General features: G+C 35.6%; 3 protein-coding genes and 1 non-coding gene across 7 annotated transcripts; 1 reads left to right on the forward strand and 3 right to left on the reverse strand.

Annotated features, from left to right (window-relative positions):
• Positions 1–195: 195 nt before the first annotated feature.
• LOC113665536 (poly(A)-specific ribonuclease PNLDC1) lies at positions 196–11,026 on the reverse strand. Of its 4 annotated transcripts, none has more exons than XM_089190630.1 (23): positions 10,911–11,026; positions 10,166–10,217; positions 9,730–9,803; positions 9,584–9,623; positions 9,027–9,102; positions 8,786–8,833; positions 8,388–8,426; positions 7,666–7,733; positions 7,026–7,126; positions 6,493–6,572; positions 6,115–6,197; positions 5,741–5,801; positions 5,390–5,459; positions 5,139–5,230; positions 4,733–4,797; positions 4,240–4,307; positions 4,014–4,067; positions 3,601–3,643; positions 3,278–3,377; positions 2,347–2,436; positions 2,144–2,232; positions 1,260–1,358; positions 196–389 (listed from the first exon to the last, which is right to left on the reverse strand). In XM_089190630.1, the coding sequence occupies exons 1-23, from the start codon at positions 10,987–10,989 to the stop codon at positions 326–328; spliced, it is 1,635 nt and encodes a 544-aa protein (XP_089046756.1). In that variant the 5' UTR covers positions 10,990–11,026; the 3' UTR covers positions 196–325. The 4 variants fall into 4 exon arrangements, with proteins under 4 accessions (XP_089046756.1, XP_089046758.1, XP_089046757.1 ...); XM_089190631.1 differs by lacking the exon at positions 196–389 and adding an exon at positions 524–664; XM_089190632.1 differs by lacking the exon at positions 2,144–2,232.
• Trnas-aga (transfer RNA serine (anticodon AGA)) lies at positions 1,665–1,738 on the reverse strand. Its single transcript has one exon. It is a non-coding gene; the product is annotated as a tRNA-Ser (tRNA).
• On the forward strand, positions 10,972–17,294 carry LOC113665542 (uncharacterized). The gene is made up of 11 exons (XM_027181256.2): positions 10,972–11,119; positions 11,202–11,349; positions 12,225–12,380; positions 13,059–13,311; positions 13,439–13,623; positions 14,321–14,373; positions 14,562–14,637; positions 15,369–15,439; positions 15,545–15,607; positions 15,744–15,838; positions 16,091–17,294. The coding sequence occupies exons 1-11, from the start codon at positions 11,045–11,047 to the stop codon at positions 16,662–16,664; spliced, it is 1,749 nt and encodes a 582-aa protein (XP_027037057.2). The 5' UTR covers positions 10,972–11,044; the 3' UTR covers positions 16,665–17,294.
• Positions 17,295–17,562: 268 nt separating this feature from the next.
• Positions 17,563–22,454, reverse strand: LOC113665543 (uncharacterized). The gene is made up of 8 exons (XM_027181257.2): positions 22,208–22,454; positions 21,857–22,134; positions 20,284–21,500; positions 19,784–19,915; positions 18,987–19,127; positions 18,681–18,735; positions 18,530–18,569; positions 17,563–18,037 (listed from the first exon to the last, which is right to left on the reverse strand). Exons 1-8 carry the CDS (start codon positions 22,303–22,305, stop codon positions 17,824–17,826), a joined length of 2,175 nt encoding a protein of 724 aa, XP_027037058.2. The 5' UTR covers positions 22,306–22,454; the 3' UTR covers positions 17,563–17,823.
• Positions 22,455–22,653: the final 199 nt, after the last annotated feature.

Raw genomic sequence — 22,653 nt, forward strand, 5'->3', positions numbered from 1 at the left:
TATCGTAAGAAATTTAATAACAAAAAGATGGAAATACACCTGAAAAACCGGGATTTTCATCCTTCAAAATGAATAAACGCAGTAATAACTGTTAAAGTTAAAAGAAGACGATCGATGATTAAAAAAACCTTGCGTGTGAATGCCACATTAGCTTAATGGATAAGAAAAAAAATTTAAAGAAAGAAGAGAAGAAACTTCAATTGACGAATTTTATTAGCTGTGTCCGCAATTTATTTACTTTACATTAGAATAAAATAACAAAAGAAACAGACCAAATTAACAGAATTTCAGTGATGACTTGTTTCTGACTGGTAAAATAAATTAACTATGTCCACGATTTCCACAGAAACACCGCAACAGCCGAAAAGATCACAGCAGTTCCGCCACACCTGGCAAACCAAGAACAAAGCAAATGGCGTGCATAAATCATGGTACAAATGACAGATAAAAAACACTTTTGTGTAAACGAAAACATTGACCATCTAATGCATCATCTATGCACCGGACAAAAATATCAACAGCTGAAACTAAAAAAGTACCCCAGGCCGTCATACGTGTGCTGCATTCAGATTCGAGTCTAATTTCATTCATATCTTTTTGAGATTCAAAAGTCCGAGGGTCGTACTGTTCCAAGAAGAATTGTGATGGTACTGTATATTTTGGTCTACAAGGCAAAAGAAATCAATTCCGCTGAATTTTCACAAGGGAGTTTTCCTTGTCAAGTCACTTTAATCTGACTACCTCAGTATAAATTCTCTGTACTGTCTGCAGGACAGTTCTTCTGATTTCAGCTCGGAGAATTTGGTTTTAAGTCAAATGATATACTCTGACTCGTTGTTTTCTTTTTTTCTTCCCATCACATTTCCTCTCGCAAAAGTGTTGATATTGGAACGACAAATTCCTTATTGATCATCTCTGGTAGTTCAAGGGTAAGGAAAAATGGCATACATGAGCAGAGAAGTCTTTGACAGTTTTTGGATAAGTATAAACTGTCGGGTATAAGTGGAAAAAAATCCGACTTAAGTTTCCGTCCCCTTCCTGCAAAAGAAAACTTGCTCTTATACCCCAGTAATACGATGTCAGTTGGACGGTTTTTCAAACTCAAGTTTCATATGAGTCTTATGTTTTGAAAATACGAATTTTCTTTTCTCTATTTCCTCCTGAAGAGGAGAAATGTTTTGAAGAATAATTGCTAATAAATAATTGTCGAAACAAAAAGAGCTCTAAACATACGTCATCTTCGAACAAGCTTCACTTACCACAGAGCCACCTTCATCTCAGGTGAATCTAAAAGTGGGTGGTACTGCCTTACACTGAGCGTTTTGTGGTGTCGAAATGTACGCAAGACTTCTCTTGCTCTGAGAGAGGACAAAAAGCAAGATTATGAATTTCAGATGTAAATTATTACTAAAAGAGGCCCAATATCCAATTCAGAACAATTCTCTTGATGAGATCATTCATTAAAAAGCCTCATATTGCGCATGATTCATAGATTGCTTAAGCAGGTAGTACTTAAACTACCAAGGTTACTCTACAACCATGAACCACGCTTTTTAATACATTCCTTGTGATCTCAATTTAACTGCGATGGTAAGCTTTCAGACATATTCAACACAAAGAAATTGATGATAAATTAAATTTTTGGAGAACTCGGAAAAAATCCAAGCCCCAGATGGGATTTGAACCCACGACCCTCCGTGATCTAGTCGGATGCTCTAACCACTGAGCTACTGGAGACTCTATGGTGAGCAAGGGTCAAAAAAAAAAAGGCAACTTGAAACTATGGCGTCAGTGATCAGCTGGGCATTCTTTAATGAAGCAAAGAAGAAAAAAAAGAACAAAATGAGCCATCAACTTAGCTGGCCTCGTCACGGCTTGTCAATAATGGGGAATATTCAACATGGTAGCCCATGGTAGAAAGTGAGAAATGGAAACGACATACCCTAAACTGTATGATGCAATGTACAGTTTGCATGGAATAAGCTCGACTTATGGAGAACAAAATGGGACCCGAACAGAATTCAGCGAATGCACACCCTGGGCTAGATTCCCACTACACTACAACATTTAAGCGATTGCATAACATTACTATTCACCCTTAAAAATTGCCTTAAAGTAGGGGAAAAAAGTACACAGCACTCACTTTCTACGATGAGGGACAGCTACTAGTGCGTGTTGCAAGTCTAAAATTTTGACGTCCACGGAACTAAAGTGTGCAAATTCCTGAGCCAACTGTCAAAAGATACAATTTGCCAAAAGTAGAACTTGATTTTTATCACTGTATAAAGGAGTTTGAAAATATTACAGAGAAGTTATCAGATCAGGTATGACAACAAAAGAACTTACTGTCCTGGCAATTAGTGGCTTGGTTTTTTCTTTGGAGGTAACGTAAAGCCATTGAGGTCGAATAGAGGGTGTGTCCGCACCAGCTAAGTTCTAAGTAAAAAGATGGTAAGAATTTGTTAACGGCAATCATCGTGAGAAGTTTAAATTAAGCGCAAAATTTCACTCACATGCAATCGCAGTGAATAAAGCATTTAAAACTTTACAATCATAAGTCGCATGCTGGGTTTTTACTGACAGGATACTATCGCCAGATACTGTTCGGTGTTATTACTGATCTGATCATGTGAATAATTGCGACCAATCAGAATAAGAAATGACTATAACGATGAGGTTTCTACAAAGAGATGTTGATTGTTCAGACCATCTTACATACCACATACAAACTTTACAATCATAAGTCGCATGCTGGGTTTTTACTGACAGGATACTATCGCCAGATACTGTTCGGTGTTATTACTGATCTGATCATGTGAATAATTGCGACCAATCAGAATAAGAAATGACTATAACGATGAGGTTTCTACAAAGAGATGTTGATTGTTCAGACCATCTTACATACCACATACAAACTTTACAATCATAAGTCGCATGCTGGGTTTTTACTGACAGGATACTATCGCCAGATACTGTTCGGTGTTATTACTGATCTGATCATGTGAATAATTGCGACCAATCAGAATAAGAAATGACTATAACGATGAGGTTTCTACAAAGAGATGTTGATTGTTCAGACCATCTTACATACCACATACAAACTTTACAATCATAAGTCGCATGCTGGGTTTTTACTGACAGGATACTATCGCCAGATACTGTTCGGTGTTATTACTGATCTGATCATGTGAATAATTGCGACCAATCAGAATAAGAAATGACTATAACGATGAGGTTTCTACAAAGAGATGTTGATTGTTCAGACCATCTTACATACCATATATTGTACTTGTGCTCTGCTCAAATGTAATAGATTCTCGTACGGCTTTAACACGCGAAGGAATTTTGAAAATGGTAACGGTCCTTCGGGAGACCTTCTGTAGATTAACAGAAAACTTAAATGGAGACATGCCAGTTAAACAAGAAGCATCATAAAACATGGGTTTGTACATTGAAGATCCTAAAATTGCTCTGTTTCTGAGACTAGTAGTGATACTGATGACGATGTTAGGGGAAGCCAATCAGAAGACACTATTTGAGACTGCAATGAATCCTTATCAATGCAGTATGATTGGTCAAGAACGATAACGAGTCACTTACCTTGATCCCATATATGCCAGCATATGTGCCATCCGAAGAAAAACTGTTGAGAAGAATAAATACTAATACAGTAAGCATCACTCTTTAAGATATACAAAAAGTATTAGCAACATCTGTTTGTTTTAACGTTGTTCTATTGAGTTCCTGAAATAAGTAATCTAGCAACGTTTGCTAGACTTGGATAATGACAGGTGGTTACGAGTTTTCTTTACCTCCTAACTAAATTTGCTGCAATTCTTTAGAGGGTAGTGCTAATTGTTTGAGATCAAAGCGCGTCATAAGCAGTTAAATTTGTCCTTCAAGTAACTGCGCGCGCTTGGGTTCCCTACGTTTTATCACTGTCCTTTCAAAAGTAGGAATTCCCGCGATTTGTACAACAACTGGCACGGTTAAAAGAAAGTTATACTACTTACCAAAACCGGAGAGGAATGAGTCATACCCAGCTTCATGAGGCATTTTCTCGTCGACTAAAATAATAGGAAAAAAAAGAACACCAGGAAGTTTTTCAACATTTTCCAGCTAAGTTTCATTAAACAATTGTAAAAGTATACATCCTTGATTTCTTTAAAAAAATCTTTACTAGGCCTCTAGTACTGTCTCATAAGCATATAAATTAGCTTTTGTGACTTATGTACTTACGGTATCTGTAACATTTTTCGGAAAATACCACAGAGGGTGCGAAAAGGGCAAAGTACTGTGCGTCACTACTACAAAGTAAAAATAAAGATGTTCATTCAATATCAAGTAACATACCTGGGGTAAAGTTTGGGGGGGGGGGGAAGGGCCGGGGTACTCCTCCCTCGTGTGGCTTGAATGATCATATGTCGTACAACAAGGTATGTTTTTTTAGGGTCTAGAGGAATGCTATTTTACCATCAGCGTCTTGAACAAGATTCCCTAAGGAATCAGAATCCTTGAAATAGGCCACAACTATGAAGAACCCGATCTAGTTATGTGGTTCTAGCAATTTATTTCAAATAATAAACAAGGGGATAAACTTCTCTTTTATCCCTCAAATACAGGCTGCCACACTTCAGTTTCATCTTACTCTCATAATAGCTTCTCCTTGTTCTATCCGAGCTTTAAAACGATTAAGTATTCTTGACTGTCAAACCAACCACGTTTTCCATACCTTGACAGCGAATTGTGAAGGTTTTCTAAGTTTGTGTCATCACAAAAGTTACAGTGTGAAAAGACCTAAATACAAGACAAATGGACTGATTCAGTAAACATGAATGAACGTAACTGAGGCTGAAGTCAAATAAGTTTCATCCGTCATGATTCTTAAGTTCCCGATCTTGTCAGCTCAAACGACAAAGCATGGGCGTCTTGTGACCTTTTGCTTTGCCTGATTGGCTATTGTCACTGCCTTGGTTCTGACTTTACGACTATGTGATTCAAAACACGCCGGGGTCGAAACGTCAGCTTCAGAAACTCTTTACGGTGGTTAATTTACAATATTAACTCAGTTGATTAAACCAAAATACATGGAATGTTTCCTGACTTCTCGACTCACCAATTAATAGTCATGTACTCACCGGATTCCTACTAATTTCAAAGGCAACCAATTTTGTGTCATAAACCACTGGAAAAATTTTGTGAAGTTTCAGTTTAAAATCTTTAAAACTCTCTGTAGAAAAAAATATATGATTAACAAAATAGTTAAAAAAATACATGAAGCCCAGGTTGTTCCTAAGTAATTATACTAAACACACAAATCTTAGCAAAAACAAGGAAACAAGAAAGAAAACAAGCAAGAAGAAAATTACCAAAGAATATAGGTTCGTACCTGGCAAATGTTCATAAAAATTCTCATATGCTAGCAGCAAGTCCGTTATAACGTTGTGTCCTACAATAGGCTGATTATTCAATCAAAAAGAAGTTTTTATAAACATCAAGTTACCTCAAACACTATAATGCTATTAATCATTATTTATTTATTCATCTATTACAAAGTATGATAAAACAAATTATGGCTGTTTAAAATAGCTAAGAGTTTACCAGTACTAAAAATGATAAGCTTTTGACCAATAAGAGCATGTGTATTATCTTTGTTGGCTCATGTTTGCTTCTTATAAAATTTACTGGAGTCTGACTGAGAGACCATTTGCAATCATCAGACTGTTATAAATATAAGTACCTTTTTACATGATGTTAGAACTTGGAAAACTTTGGAAAATCCCAACAATGCATTCAAGATTCTATCAAGATAAAAACAAACATTGTAAGATGGATAAATAAAAAAATCAATACAGTAAGAAAAAAATGAAACAAAAATTTCAACTCAGGGGTTTCCTTTGGAAAGCCCGAGTAATGAGCATAGGACAAAGAGAGAGGAGGGAGGTGATTACACTTATTCTTGTGCCTGATTCCAGAAAAATTTAGAGATTTCATAAAATACTCATTTTTTAATCCCTCTCAACATCTGTTTTGCATGTGCCAAACGATTGTTGCTAAGTGACACTAACAAAGTTACTCCTAGGTGTGAATAATGTCATTTTATCACCTCCTTACTTTTCTTGTTCTTGAGAAATTAGATCTGTGTTTCTCTCTCCATCAGACTCAAGGTTTGTTATGGGTAGTTTTGTAATTAGCATCTAGAAAGACACAATAGGAAATGAAATAATTCATAAGAGATCACAAGGTAAATTGCACAAAAATAACTGAGAAATTTCAACAAGAATGGCGGGGACCAATTTTTCATAGAGATGTCTGTTTTATGGGTATGTCTGTCACTAAAAATTGTTTTGGTTTTTAAATTGTTATCCGAATTTCATAGCCACTTTATGAGAGGTAATTGATCAGGAGTGTGCAGCTCTATTCTTTATTGCCCAACAACCCAAGAGACATACTGCTTGGGGTAAAATGTCTCTTTCCTCCAACATTGTTTACCTTATACTGCCTCTTGATTGTGCAGTGGACATTGATAAATCTTGTTCTTATTTCCTCCAGTAGAAGATACTGGGCTTGATCTGATAAAAATCAGCAGAGAACAGATGCGATCACCAACACCTTTGATGATAAACCTGACATCAGTTGTCAGATTCCTTATTTAGAAGGATAATAAAGGTAATCACTTAAACAAACATTTATTAAATAACTTAGTAATCACTTGCTTGGAGTACAGAAATATTACAATAATTGAACATTTTAGGTTGTGACCAAGCCCTCTAATGTGGGGGAGGGGAGGTGGTTTAAGGAATTGGAAAGAAAATTAGCTCTTCATCATCTTGACTCATAAAATTTCTCAATTAAAAAATGTATGCTGCTATGATTAAAAACCTGGTATATTGGTTCTGCACAAACCCCAGAATTATGAAATACATCTCTACAAATTTCAGATTTCAGGTTCAATTTAAGTTCTCAACAGGCTCCAATTTATATCATTTTCAAGCATGAGCTGTTCCATCTGCATTCAAACTTACAACTGCCAAGGTTAAATTCAATTTCATCTCCAGCCTGTGCTGTCAAGATCCAGTCCTCCAGCCTTGCACAGTATCCAGTCAAAACATTGTCATCTATGATTCTATGCAGGAAAAAGTAAATTTACATCACTTTTTCCTAATTAATAAATGAGTTACTCTCACTGGGAGTTTTGGGTGCTTGGTGCCTAGCATGCTAGACAAGGGAGAAAGAGATTCATGTCTCACTCCTTGCTTGGTCTTCATGTTGCATTCTTTCACACCAAATTCCCAAAGTAAAAATCAAGCAAAATGAGACAGTGCAGAAAATTGATGTTTTGATCTTGGGAGTGAGGAGGAACTCTTAAAGTGCTTCTCTAGCAGAAGTATGAATTGATAGAGAAGTCCGTAAAAATGCTGGTGATGGACTGGTATTAGATGAGATACAATACTCCGGGTAGCTTTAAGACATTGACGAGGGGAAGAGCATTCCAAAATTTCAGAGTCACATGTTAAAGAGCTACCTGCTTGCTACAAACTTTGTTATCTTGAACCATGAACTTAACTATGAAAAACCTAACCACTAGAAAACAGAACTAGAACTAGTAGCAAGCAATTGTAATTTTGGATTTCCCTACCTAACAAAATATCATTGGTTAAATACCTTAGGGTTTGTGACTGGAAACTTTCATAAAGATTGTGATTTTTGTGGAACTTTTGTACTAACAATAACTGAAAAAAAAATTTAAAGATACTTTTCCATAAATGCGATCAGTCAGCTGGTAAGAGAATTAATAAATTTTTTTTAAAACTCATAGAGACAATAATTTGCTGTACCAGCAACTATCCATACCATTCCCATGGTTGATTCCTTTTGTTTAAGGTCTTCCCCTTTGAACCCCACTGTAATTCCACGATGATGACACAACTTTGGTTTTCTCACTCCCTGACTTTTTTTTACCCTAAATGCTTTAAATTTTCAATCCCCAGTAAACCTCCACAGGGTGAATATCCATAGATATTTCTGCAGATCTTACATTTATGAGGGAGGAGGGAAGGTGTTGGTACACAAACAACAGGTTGAGACAACAAGAGGATTCTATCATACACATTTCTACACATACTGCAGTAAATTCTAGTCCTATGTTTGCAAAAGACCAACTTCAAAACATGTGTTGTTCTCCTGAGCTGGACATGTGAACCCCCCTACATAAATTATCACCCTAACACATAGCTTATGTAAACAATACAACTGTAAAAGAACATAACAAACACACAGCTACGTCGCATACACCCTACATAGTTCCTTATATATTTGTGGTAAACAAAGTGTAACAAGTACATGTAAAACATGGGAAGATACATGCCACAAGTAATTTACACTACCTGGTCATTATTTAAGAAGGAAACTCCATTATAAATAAACTGAAAGATAATTGAATATCAAATATGTCTTGAATAAATAAATAGATAAACAAATAACAGGACAAGGAACAACAATGAAACTGTTTCACTCCAAAATGATAAAAATATTATAATTATCCACTAACAAAATTTGTTTTAACACTTGCTGGTCTGAAGAGAGATCAGATTAATAACTTATAATTATTTCCTGACTAATGATAGCCTGAAAGATGTTACTTGATGGAGTTGAAACTTAAAAATTGGAGAGAGTTTGATACTATGAGACACAAAATTAAAACATCATTAGTTTAGGTTTGAGCCCAAAACAGTTTATAATTGGGGAAGAATGGAATAATTTTGTGAACAGGCTCACTGAATACCTTATTGAAATCAAAGTTATGCTGACACAAGAATTCCAGACTTGACGCCTGAAAAAAAAAGAAAAATATTGTCTGAGACTTCGCTGGTTTAGGCTTGCGATAGGAAGATAGCTGTGTCCTTAAGGATAAATCAATAATTAAACTTTAGATCAATTAATAGAACTGACATTGTGCAGAACTGTCCTAATAATAGTATGCAAATTATTGATCAGATCTATCACTATGAAAGGATAAAAGTCACCTGACAAAGAAATCTGACATCTAAAGGTCCAAATGAATTTGGAAATAAAGAGAAATTATATGTATGTGCAACATATCTATAAAAGAAAACAAAAACATTATTTTTAAAAGAAATTTAGAGGAAATTAAGAAACCTACAGTAGCAATACTTGAGAGCTACTCAGGGGGGGAGGGAAAGGAGGTAAATAAAGAAGCCAGGGTAGGGATCATAAGATTGTAGCACTAGTGTAAATGTTCCCTTTTTCCTTCACATCATCATGTGGTTTGCAGGGAAAGAGGAGATGTTTCCTGGCAGTCAAGGTTTGAAATCAGTGATAATAGAAAAATTTGAAGCATGGTAAACTGTATGGTATTTAACAAAAGAGGTTGGAAATGAGTGGGAAACATCACAAGGGTTATCATTGGAAGTGGAGGAAGTATAAATAGTGTACAAACAAAAAAAATATTTTGGCTCAGAGAATATTTTAAATTTCACTTTAAAGTTTATCAAAGCTATTTTTATAGGGGGCCAGATCAAAAATAATTAGTATGAATCTAGAAGTCCTTTCAAAAACATACCTGTTGGAATCATCTTTGGACTGAACAAAGGCAGTTAATCCTGAGGAAAGAATAAATCTTAAAACAATAGTCATTTTAAATATTTCTCTACTTTTTAATCTCAAGCTAAGAAAAACATGTACCAGTAATAACAACTGACAACTCACCAAACTGGCTGATCAAAAACTGTGAAGCAGTTTTCTTCAATTTTTTGTATCGTGTTTCAGGACCATCAAACAAGCTACACAACAACACAAAACCAATTAATAAATGATCATTGTTTCAAAAAAAAAACTGTTTCCCAATCAAGCAGAAATCTTAACCTTCAGACAGCATATCTTTCAAACAAATTTCAGTTCAACAAGATAAGATAGATCATGAATAATTTAATAGACTGAGTATACCATGGGAAGGTGATGGTAAATAGTAATTTTGAGCAATCAACCAGTACTGAGCTAAGAAGTAAATTTGCTGTTGCATGAGCACCAGACAGAAACAAATTTGTTTCTGATGATCTTTAACTACTGTAAGAGAACAACGAGTGAATAAGATATGAAATTTTCAGCAAGGCATCAAAAAAAATGTCACAAATGAAAGCTTTACCTTGGCTGAGAACCATCAGTGGTATAGAGGCCTGTGAACTCTGTATCAATAGCTAATAGAATAAATAATTAAATCTATAATTAAATAAATAATGGATAATAGTATTTTATGATTAACTGGTACTATACCTGTTGAATTAGCTATATAACAATTTTTCAACCGAAAACTGATTTATGAATAATCAAGCCAACTCTTAGCATACAGGTCTGGTTTTAAATTATTGTTAATATCAGTCTGCAATTGTGCTATGATTTAAGAAGAAAATGTTTCAGTGTTTCAACTTGATCTCTGGTGTGTTTTTCACTATGTTTAATATTAAGACCTAATTGAGGATATTTTTATAACTAATTCCCTATCTAGGAGGACAAAGTTGAGTGTTTTGGCAAAGCACTCCATCTGGAAGATCCCTCCTGCACAGGTACCCTACCTACAGTACACCCCCACCTGCACTCACCTCACCTACCCCCCCCCCCCCAGGGGAATGGGGAATGGCTGATGACACCTTCACTACTCGTTGTTTAAAATCTATCATTCTAGCGTTTTTATTTGCCAATGCAAGCTAATGCACCACAATCAAGGAGAATTAGGCTCAATTTCATCCAAAGTTCTGGCTGTCTTACGTTTGTTGGTATAATGGCTCATGTTATCGCCAAGCATGGATCGTATACTGACGGATACTTAGTTTAGATCGCTATCAGGAACCTTTATCAGCCAAGATCGTTTCTTTAAGGAAACTCTTACTTACCTACGAAAGCGCTTTGCTCGATCGCTTCTTTGATCTCTGGAAAAAGATCCTCAAAATTGTCCCTCACAACGTCTACCATTATCAACCAACCAGCAGAAATTTACCTAAAAGCACTGGTTCTGAGGTCACGTGGTATGTATTTCGTTCTCCCGCCAAATTTGAAGATGGCGCCTGTAGCGTTTACGTTTGTAGTTCGCTTTAGCACCGAGGTACGTTGAACAACAACTTTGCTTTTGCAAATTTTTTCGTTATTTTTTCCTCATAATGATTGCAATGCTTCTTTTTTAATAGGATGCAATCTTTAAAGCTGAAAATTTATGCAAGGGAAAGACAGATGCCACGAGCGCTTGGAAATGTGCGAAAGAAGACTCGAATTGTGGTCGCATGGAAGCTGAATTCCAGCTCGAAAAGGCATCTTATATCAGTCACATCGACATTGGTGTGTGTTAGTCCTTCAATGAAATAACAGTAAAAACTTCTAAGCTGTATCAACAGCTCAGCTGATTATAAAGCCAAGGAATGCACGTGATGCCTCATATCTTTGTTCTTCTATTCATGTTTCTTTGTGCATTCACTTACTTAAATGTAACACCTTTGTTCGTTTTTGGTTTTTTGTCGCTTTTCTACGTACTACTAGTTTAATTTTCCATATTCTATAAAAAGACATGATAGATATATAGATATCTGAGAAGTCTTCATTTCGTCCGCCAATTTTACCAGAGCTTTTTACTGTTTTACAAATGTAATCCGACTCCCTCGACAGTATGCCTTTACCGTGTCAAAATGCAATCGTATATAAGGTAAACACGGGAAATAACGCCGTTAAAAGCGCCATGAGGGAGTTACACACTGAAATTTTTATACTGAAATCCCCTTCATGTTCGATGCCTGCATCTTAAACTTTGAGGACAAGCAATAAGTTCAAATAATTTTGCAATATCTTACTAAGTTACCCAAGCAAATTTTTTGCTGTAAAGTTTCCCAAGGGTCTTCAGTTCTTAATGCGATAGATATTTCATTTTACAGTAGAAAGGAGGATAGAGAGGTAGGGGAGATGCCCTGGCCAAGAGTCAAGTGTGCTAGAATGTCTGCTATTGTACACTGATTATTGCTCTGCGTTCTTGAGAAAACATTTTACTCTCAGTGCCTCTTTCCACTCAGGAGTATAACTGGCTCCTAGAAAACTGACAGGGAAGCTTGACAAATTGAAAGCCTGTGATTGTCTAGTTTCACATTGTTAAAAATAGCTATACTTGTACTTTTATTTGCTTTTTACAACCAGCTTCATGAAACTTTACTAATTCTTTTCCCTAGGTAACTGTGGTTCTTCCTTCATTGAGATTTTGGTTGGAAACTCAATGTGGCCTCAGGAAAAGCCATTTTTAACTTTACTACCATCAGCCATGCTGATGACCCCAGCTGAGTGTAAACACTGGACTAAGACACACACTGTTAGAATGTTTAATCACAGTATGTATCATAGTGGATCACATTGTACTGAATGTTATCACACTGGAATATATGTAATAACATAATATGCGACTATCACAGTCTATAGTCTGTATCATTTTACACTACTACCTATGTCGGTGTAATAATCATAATAAATTAATATATAGTAAAAATAAGTTAACAGCATAAATTCTTACAGCATGGATATTGCCAACTAGAAGAAATTATGCTGTTAGTTAATGGTGTAAAATCTTATAGTATGTATATTTTCAGGGTGAAAAAAATTACAAATGAATAAAGGGGGTAAGTTTCTAAAGAAACTGTGGTGCTGCATCAGTGGGAGAGTATAGCAGGTAACTTACTGCTAACAACTGAGTTGAAAATATAAATTGGCTACCGTAAAGAGTGAAAAAGCTGGTGTTTCAAGTGTTAGCCCTTTGTCATCCCTCTGACGAAGGGCTAATTGACTCTTTTCCATGGGAAAATGTACCCTATAGTTAATGAAGTCTAAATAAAATATTTACAAATAATGTAAAACTTTTAAATGCCCAATGAAATTGAAACATTATATATATATATATATATATATATATATATATATATATATATATATATATATATATATATATATATATATATATATTAAACTTGGTTGTGTCGCCCTTTTTTTATTAATGGTAAATATTTCTAATTCAGATTCCTTTTCCAAGCAAGCCCTAGGAAGTCAGTGGGATCGCATAAGAGTTACCTGTCGACAACCTTTCAGGTCAGACAAGCAATTTGGGCTGTCATTCATAAGGGTGGCTTCAGTTGAGAGTGACCCTGTATCAGTCCCTCCTGCAAGAGTATCTGGTACAACAGCCACCTTAGGGCAAACTTCACATGATGTAAATGATGATGATGGTATTGTGCAATTGAAAAAGGCATCAGGCCTCATGGGTTGCCTTAGGTAAGAAGCAATAATTTTGTTGTAGGCAAATAATCTCAGTCAGTGCCTGAACATGCCATTGTGTTCTTTCCAACAAAGAAACAAGAAAAGATTAGTAAAAACCTTTTTTTGTAAATTAATTTTTTAGGAGTTTTGAGAAAGGAAGCCCTGAAAGTCCACTGAACAGAGCAGGAAAGATGTTACAGGCTGCTCTAGACAGCAGATCTCCCACAACTCCAAGGATCAAACCTGGGAACAAAAGGTCATCACCTGAAATTGCATCCAGTCCTGAAAGTCCTTACAAGAAAAGAAACTGGCACTCACCCAGTGATGGTAAGTCTGCTTGTTTAGACAAAGTTAGAGGCCATACAACCATTGTTACCAATAACTAGCATTAGCTAGACCTAAAGTCTAAGATTACAGTAGAACCCTGTTGACTTAAACTCCCAAGAGAAGAAGAAAAACGGTTTGAATTATCATGGGTTAAGGTTTGTTTGATAGTAAATGACCGAAAAAAATGGATTGAGGGAAATCAGATCTTGTTCCAGTTACTGAAAGGTTTGAGTTAGCAGGCTACTACTGTAGATTTGAACCACAATTACCACACTTATCAGTGACACATGGTGATATTACCACTACTTCATACACACAGATTATAGGGACTAGTACAAAAAAAAACAGAAAAAGGTACAAGACATAAATTAAGCTACTGAGACACCATGCAAAAACCTTTCCAAAGGTGGTAAGATGTTTTGTTATATGCACAAAGTTATGGATTACAGAGGGAATCTGAGTACACTAGAACCCCACCAAACAATCTCCCCCTGACTGGAAACTTTATAATTGTTTCCTAATGACATTCCAGAATCTTCTTTAAATCAGAACCTGGCCCCATCATCATGACTGACCCGACAACACTTTGCATTGGTATCCCAGTTACTCTCTGCAGAACTTGACATTGCCTCTTCCCTCTCATTGATATCTATGTTGAATAAAAATTTCTCACACCAGAAATTATTCTCCATTACAGAAACAAATTTAAAGAAGAAAAAGCAAGAGAAGACATGGAGCCTTGCTGGGGATGTAAGAATAGCATTTCAATCTGTTCTTTTTGTGCTTAAAAAAACCCTTCTATTTCACATGTCATAATTTCAGGAATGTTTCCAATCCAACCATTCAAGTTAAATTTACTCTTCAGTTGACAGTTAAAGAACAATTTTGGAGAAATACATAATTATATATAAATAAATATATATTTTTAATGTTTTTAGATACGTGATGAAGTGGAACTATTTCTTGAGGATATTGACTTCACAAAAATTGATCTTGGAAGTGTTACATTTAAAGGTAATCAATTTTATCTTCAGTTGTATTCAATGACAATTTAGTAGGATACCTTCAAACAAGACTCTAAAGTTTGGCTCAAAACTGACATCTGTCAAAACTAAATGACCAGCGTCTCTCACTGGTTTCATGCTATGAATATTAACCCTTTAACTCCCAGGAACTCCCAGGATCTGATTGTTAATTCTCCCCTCCAGCTGCTACACATCCCCTTGTAAATTTGTTGCAACAGTTTGGTGTTAGATCAAGATAACAACTTCTACCTGATACATTTGAGTATTCTCAATACCTGTTTGCTAGATAGTGGATGGATATTGTAAGGAGAAGTTGCGTGAGAATCACTTCTAGGAGTTGAAGGGTTAAATAGACATGTTTTTATGTCCTTTAACAGTTTGTTAGCATATGGAGAAATGCACAAAGTTTCCTATTGGTGTTTTAGCCTCTTTCACTTGACTAGACCAGGATGGTAAACATTATCTCCATTTTATCTTCATCTTGTAAACTACAGCTTTCTCTTTTTGCAAGACATATATTAGTATTTTTGTATGTATTCCAAAATTTTACAATTTATCTATCATTCACTTAATTGTCTTAATAGTTTTTTGCTTCAGCTACTAGCACTTATTTATTTGTAGAGGGTTCATAAACTCTATTGATAAGCATGACACGACTGTATGTCAGGTACTTTGTGTTTCATTGTCTATTTCAATGTTTTTTTTTTTTCTTTCACCCAGACTTGAGAAGCCAAATGGAGGCACAGAGGGGTTGTTCTCTCACCAGCCTAGAGAAGAAAGTTTTTCTTCAGGTAACCTCTGACTAGACAACTGACAAAATTAGTTGCAAATGTTAATAAATGGTGAGATTTTGTTTGAATTGTCTCTTAATATCCAAAGTATTTTCTTTTTCACAGATGACAAAGGCTGCCATTGATAAATTACAGCCAGCTGCTGAGGACAGTGATAGTGATCTAGAGGTAATCAACACTGTGTGCATCTTCATGCCTGTCTGTAGTGATAAAATTAGGACTGCTACTCTCCTAATAAATTAACAGAAAGAGATCTCCGCTTTAAGTTCATTTTTTGTGATGGCTAGTGATTCTTAATTTTCAGGATGTTCTGGAATTGTCCACAAACAAATGTGATACAAGTCTAAGTCTTCAAATGGGCAAAAATCCTAGCAGAGCAAAGAAACAGCTCAGAGAGAGGTTAGTTATTCAGTAAGAAGTAATGCATTCCAATAATGATATATCTAAATCCTTCTTGAGCTTCTTTAAGTGTAATTTTAACAAACAAAAGGTCTGGTTGAGAGAGGCAGATGCACAATTAGCCTTAGCAGGCCCTGCTATTGTTACAAATGTTACTTTTCTTTGTTTGTTTGTTTGGATGACTTCATACAGGGACTTGTTTGGGAAGAACTGTTACATTGTGACTGCTCATAATACAATCTTTGCTTGAAGTTTTAGTAATGCAACATCTGCTTCAGAAGAGAAACCCTCTGCAACTATGAACCAAAATCAATCACCAGATTTGACATCAACTGTATCTATGCCTGAAAACAAAACTCATAAAAGTAGGAAGAAGCCAATTCTTTCTGTTGACATATTTGAGGAGGACATCCCATCATCTTCATCAAGGTTTCTTGAGGATGACACAGAAGAACTCCCTTCTATGTTAGATTCTTCTGCTAATAAGCCAGCAAAAGAAGAGCTTTTCCACCATGGCAACTATGAATTGTCACCATCACCTGCCAAGAAAGCATCAACAATATCTTTAGTGGAATGCCCAATCTGCAGCATGTTCTTCCCATTAACAAAGATTGAAATTCATGCTGCTTTGTGCAATAATAAAACAGATGTTTCTCAAACTAACACTACCCTTGAAGATGACCATATTCCATGTCCAATATGTTCTAAGTTGTTTCCACTGGCTTGGATTGAACAACATGCTGATATTTGTGTGGAAACAAGCAGAAGCAATGATAGCAATAACATGAGGAGAGAAGTAATTACTAGTCAAGGGATTTTATTATGAGTTAATGGATAGATATCTCTATTTTTATTATCATGATAGAAATTTGTTTGCACATGAAACATTGACATATATTTCATGGTTGATTAGAGAAATATTAATTTCCTTTCATAGATCAATACATTTTGTGTCTAAAATACTTTTTTCAAGTTTGATTTAGACAGATGATCTTTGAAACCTGCCTAGAGTAAGAGTAAAGTGAATGTTGTTTCCTAATACTGTTTTGTTGTGTTCAGTAAGGAAATTTAAAGTCAGTTTGCTCTCAGTGAGAACAGTCATTTAACTGAAGCAGTTTATAAATTATGATCCCTGGAAAATGTGACTTGTAATGAAAGTTTTTAGCTTTAAAATACTGTAAAGGTACAATTTTTTCTTTGAGTGCATGCTGACACAGACAGACAGTAGTACTACATGTACACATGTTACAACCCTGAGTGTAAAATATCTTCAGTTACTGATTTATAAGAAAATATATTAAAATTAGATACATGGCAGTCTCATATAAGCCACAAATAGGACTGTGTCTATTTTGTCTATGAACTGGTGGTCTTTTTCAATAGATTATTTAACATCCTAATCTGTGTTATTTACCCTTAATCACTTTTATTAATCTTAGATAAACATGTGTATACATTTCTTCTGTGCTGGTTGGAATGTCCACATTTCCATTGTGTGAATAGGCATGTCTTTACTCAAAGTGTTTCACTTAATACTTGTACTGCCTTATCATAGTGCAGTAAAAACAGATTGAAAGAGTAAATGCTAATATCAGTGCTCTCCATACTTACCCAAACCTTGATAAAAGGAAAAGGGGACATGCATTCGTAATTTATGGACTGAATAAGTTTGTAGCAATTAACATGCACCTACAACAACCAGCTACACTACCACATTAGAATGCAGTGTGACAAGCCTTTAATGATGCAAACAGTTGTCAACATAAATACAAGATATAAAATCAGGATCAATATGGTTCTGTTAAGCCAGCCTAAGTTTTCAATGTTTAAACTTTCAACTTTCTTAGATACAGCTGTTAGGTTTGATGAAGCAAGACATTGATGATAACAGGTAGAAAATGTACTTTTTATGTAATTTTGCAAAACCTAATATACCGGTATCTATAAGTTCAAGATTAAAAGTTGCTAACATGTAAATACATGGTTCAAAATTCAAGTCCATCCAGGACAGACTGTGGTATATCCACCTCAAGTGTTGGTTCCCAGAAGTCTATGGGTAAAAAGCTGTCTGAGGGAATCAATTCATCTTTGTTGATAGGCATTACTTGGCAGTCAGTGAGAAGCTTAGCTACATTGTCCCAGCTGGTCATTAGACCACTCTTCCTGCTTGTCTTCTGTTGATAACTGGAAAGTAATTCCCTAGAGGTAAAATTTAATCAGAGTTTATAAGAACTAAATATTCTTGAAAAAAGGATTCAACAAAATGTGGTTATGATGCAAAATAATTAAAACTCATACAGACATTGAAGTGAAGAAGTGTCAGTGGTTTCCTAAACTGCTCAAAAAAAGTCCCATGTTTTTAATTAAATATGTTATTATAATGAAATTGATTGTTTAACATTTTTCATAGCCTGGTAGGCACATTCTTTTTTCCCTGAAATACAACTTTGATGAATAGAAATTGCACAAAGCACATTACAAGTATGGTTTTACTTTTAAAAATAGTCTCCAGTTCAAAAAGATTATTGTAAACACTTGGAATCATTATGCAAAGCTCTTCCTTGGGATATGAGAGTAATTGCTATTAACACCATCTTGCAATCCCCAAAATATTGCTTGTAAAATTAAAAAAAACAACTGAATATTATAAAGGTGTAATAAGTACACAAGAGAGAAAACAGTCTAGAGTACCTTGTCATTGTGGCCTGTTTTTCTTTGTTCCCACAAGTGTCTGCAAAGTTAGAGGCAAAGACAGCAAGCATGAAACTAAAAAAAAACTAAAAAAATACTAAAAAAAGACATTTTTATGTAGCTGGAAATGATTATGTAGGTGTACTGGTACCTTTTTCTTTGGATGGTATTGTGAATAATGCAAGAGGTTTGCCTTTATAATGGACCTGTAAAGAAACACAAAAAATTTGGGTCACCACTCAGTAGAAGTAGATGTTATATAATTTTGTAGATACATTTTAAATTTTATCACAACATCATTATTTTTATCATCGATAGAGCCATTGTCATTTGTGTTAGTACTAAAGTACATTTGCCACTTGCTTTAATTTGTTTTAACCTGACATTTGTTTATCAAATTGTAAGTACATCTTTGCAGTCACTGTGTTGGTTTAATCATAATTTTATATCTATTTACCATCTTGTATGCATGAGATTGCTTAATAGTATTCCAACTTCCTGTCACTGCCCTCATCCAAGCCATAGGAGTGCGAAATGTCTCTCCACCTGCAGACTCTATTAAGCCATTTGACCTCAGAGAAGCCTCAAAATTCCTTCCCTGTGAGGTAAATATGACAGAATAACTGACATTGAAAAAGGATTCAGCAGCAAGTTTTGAAGCTATATCCACATCACTAGGTAAATCATGAATGCATTCAAATACAACCCTTTACACCCAAACATCAGAATGCATATTCTCCTTGCTGTTCTCTATGCATTTCCTAAAATGCTGACAACTAGAATAGAGCTTCTCTAGTTGATTATCATTTCCTTTATTTTTATTAAATGTGTGACTCAAGGATGATACTGTAACAAGAAATTAAATACTAGTCACTCTTATGGTCAAGAGGTTCACTTTACCAACTCACAACTGTTGTGAGGAGATTAAATCACCCCAAAATTTTTGAAAACTATGCTTAAGATATATAATATTTTTCTTCCATTTTTAACATTTTATTTTCATCTGAACATTAAGCCTACAATTTATCTGCAAAGAAATAAGATGGTCTGAGATTCAAATCTTACGATTTTATCCTAAGCTTAAAGTTTCTGGAAGTTATGGCAGAATGTTGGTCATACAAAATGTTGAGAAATTGAGTGTTGTTGAGCAGTATTGGGCTGGATAAAATATGACTCAATTTTTTTCAACAAGGTGCATGGAAGATAGATTATATGCTTTTGTTTTAACTGGTAGTAACAACAATAAATATCCACCTCGTGTTGTATTGAAAGGACATTCATGCCTGCCTCAATAACATTGTGGCTAAGAAGGCTTTTTATGTCAGGAAGGTCTGAGCCAAATGAACCTTTTCTTTGTAAACCTGAACTCCTTCTCAACAGCGCTGACTGCAAAAAGAATTGTTATGCTCAACTGAATATTTGCCCATCATTTCCGTCAGTGGTAAATTTGTTTAGAGGATCTTAAATTCCAGAGGGAACTAATTAATACTATGTAATGGCAGGAAAATTACCTGAATTCAAAGCACATAGTAAAATCCTGTTTATTAATCCCCTTTCCAAAGCTAATTCATTGACAAAACAAGCAGAATTTGTAACAGTATTTGTAAGATTTCATACACCTTTATTTCACCACAAATTTTTTATTGGTGTAGTAACCCCAATTAAAATTTCCCTAATTGTGAACAAGTTTAATGCATATAAAGTAGACAGTACCTGTGTGACCTAAACTAGTTAAGATTTTTAGTGATACTCACTGGTCCTTTCAATGGAGTAGAAGTTGTTTTAGTGGCTTGTAATTTACTTGGTACTGCAGAAGTAATCTGGGAGGGTATGTTGACTGATGATTTGGCCCAGGCTCTTGGTTGAAGCTCCGATACTGTCATGGAGTTCATACTTGACACTTGGGAAGGAGTGGTTTTTTGGCCTGCATGGGTTGCTTGTTTAAGCACTTGACTACTATTTTCACTGCTAAGCATAAGTGAGCTTTGCAAGGTTGAACTGGTACTTGGATAACTCATTGGTTGCAATGAAACAGACGAACTTAATACAGGAGTATTGACACTGGACACCAAGGAAGACACCATAGGTATTCCACTGAGCCAAATACAGCTTGTCCCTGATTGTACATCAGAAACATTTGCTGTGGTGAGCCTTGTTTCTGTTGCTGATGCAGAGGTCTTTGTATTGGAAGACAGCCTTGCTGTGGTATCATGTGCCTGAGGTGGTTGTATCAAGGAATATGACTTTGCAACACTTGTATCAAGTTCTTGAGGTAGCATATAAACTTGCTTTCCTTCTACATAATGTACCTGATGACCAGTTAAGACCGTATCTTGAATGCTTGATTGGAGTAGGGGACAGGTCACTGAAGTATGAGTTGTAGTTGAAACATGTCTCCCATTTGTAGGACTACAACTTGTCATCACATGACAAGGCTGCGTTTGATCTTCCAAGGTTGTGAACTGTGAGGCAGTAGACAGTGTTAAGGGCTGTAAACAGATACTGGTGGCACAATTAATGGTTTTTGTACATACTGTGTCTGACGACAAATTTATATTTGATGCCAGCATAGTCATTGATGCACTTGACACAGCACTGTTTTCTTTAATTTCTAGCTGCATGTTCTTTGCTCCATAAGATTTACAATGCATCTCTACAGCTGGTAAAACATGCTCAGCAACTGTCTTGGCCTTTTCTTTCAGCATTTGTATTTTCTCAAAAAGATTCTTATGACCTTGGAATAGTTTTAACAACTCCTTTTGTTGCGCGGCAAGTTCAAGCAGCTTACACTTAGTTTTGTAAGTCCTCTGTGATGAAAAGCCATCTTGGTTGGTCTTTGACTCAACAGTAAAACTTGCAATTTGATGTCTTTGTTGTTTTTGGTATCGGGTGAAGTGAGCAAGTTGAGTCTTAACTGTAGTCATCAGTTGTTTGACTTGAGCAAAGATTGAACTTTCTTTAAGTGGAGTTCCTAAAACGTTATAGATAGAACTCATATCACTCTAAAATCAACAAGTGGAATTTTCAGACCCTCCTTAACCCTTGAACCCCTAAAAGTGACTAGCATCTAATTTCTCCTTACAATATCACCCCTAAATCATGCAGTCAGATCATGAGAATAAAGAAATTATCAGTGGCTAAAGAAGCTGTTGATTGTTACACAAATTCTCCTTGTCAGCACATTAGAGAATGTATGGAGAACAGTATGGAGAAAACCTTTACTGGTGTTAGGGCGTAAAGGGTTAAAAACAACGCATTTTCTCCTTTACCAAACTTCTGGCTAACATTTTTTTTCTTTTGTTTTGTTTTGTTTGATTTTATTCCTACCTCTTGCCAAGTCTGACTCGAGTGTAACCAATAACTCTGCAATTTTATCTTCGTGTTCCTTAATTGATGATAGTTTTTCTCCTGCTACTTTGTCTTTAGTTGTCGAGGAAGCCTGAGAGCTCTCCAGTTCTTCACAACCACGTGCTTTTGCAGATCCGGTCTTGTCTTTGATTGCTAGTTTCTGGACTTTTGCATCTGGAGGGAGGAACTCTGGGGAGCTAGGGGCATCCCTTGTGGTTGTAACATCAAGGTTAGCACTTTCATTCAATACGTATTTCCTGTATAAGAAAGAAAAAAGCGCAAAACTCACTTATCATCATCCGCAACTAACCTACTAAGTAACAATTTCACCTTGGTTTTGCAGCGATTATTGAAGGTGACAATTTAAACGAGCTCTGTGTTGCTGGATCGTCAATTTCCTCGCATACTGTTTCGTCGCTATCACTCATTGTCGGCAAATGTCCAACTACTGACCAATTACTTTGTTAACGAGGTACCGCATCTCATGTAGCCGAAGTAAAAACTTACAGAAGTGCGAATGAAGGACGGATCCAATCCTCTGTCGTTCCCAGGACCTCTGTGCGGAAAAAGTTTTCAAGATGGTGGATTGATTTTCAAAATAAAAATTCATTATCCTTTCCGATACTTGTATTACGTTTCGTACCACATATTTTAAGCCTCTTTCGTTTCGGGAAAATTAACTCATTCCGTTTTAGTAACCGGCTTAGGGTTTTCCACAAAATGACGGTATAGGCTTCGCCTTGAGCGTATCTGTTTTGATCGTTATGTATCATTTG

The sequence above is a fragment of the Pocillopora damicornis genome, chromosome 12 (assembly GCF_964200805.1).
Source record: "Pocillopora damicornis chromosome 12, jaPocDami1.2, whole genome shotgun sequence".
Lineage (NCBI taxonomy): Eukaryota > Metazoa > Cnidaria > Anthozoa > Scleractinia > Pocilloporidae > Pocillopora > Pocillopora damicornis.

Excerpts from the sequence above, each read along its gene's own strand:
- LOC113665543 (XM_027181257.2), bottom strand. The coding sequence starts at position 22,305 with ATGAGTGATAGCGACGAAACAGTATGCGAGGAAATTGACGATCCAGCA. Across the intron at positions 22,135-22,207 it reads ATAATCGCTGCAAAACCAAG|GAAATACGTATTGAATGAAA; the intron begins GTGAAATTGTTA and ends TTTCTTATACAG. Across the intron at positions 18,736-18,986 it reads AATCTCATGCATACAAGATG|GTCCATTATAAAGGCAAACC; the intron begins GTAAATAGATAT and ends GTTTCTTTACAG.
- LOC113665536 (XM_089190630.1), bottom strand. The coding sequence starts at position 10,989 with ATGGTAGACGTTGTGAGGGACAATTTTGAGGATCTTTTTCCAGAGATC. Across the intron at positions 9,804-10,165 it reads ACTGATGGTTCTCAGCCAAG|CTTGTTTGATGGTCCTGAAA; the intron begins GTAAAGCTTTCA and ends GTTGTTGTGTAG. Across the intron at positions 3,378-3,600 it reads CTGGCATATATGGGATCAAG|AAGGTCTCCCGAAGGACCGT; the intron begins GTAAGTGACTCG and ends GTTAATCTACAG.
- LOC113665542 (XM_027181256.2), top strand. The coding sequence starts at position 11,045 with ATGTATTTCGTTCTCCCGCCAAATTTGAAGATGGCGCCTGTAGCGTTT. Across the intron at positions 12,381-13,058 it reads TGTTAGAATGTTTAATCACA|ATTCCTTTTCCAAGCAAGCC; the intron begins GTATGTATCATA and ends TTTCTAATTCAG. Across the intron at positions 15,440-15,544 it reads AGAAGAAAGTTTTTCTTCAG|ATGACAAAGGCTGCCATTGA; the intron begins GTAACCTCTGAC and ends TCTTTTTCACAG.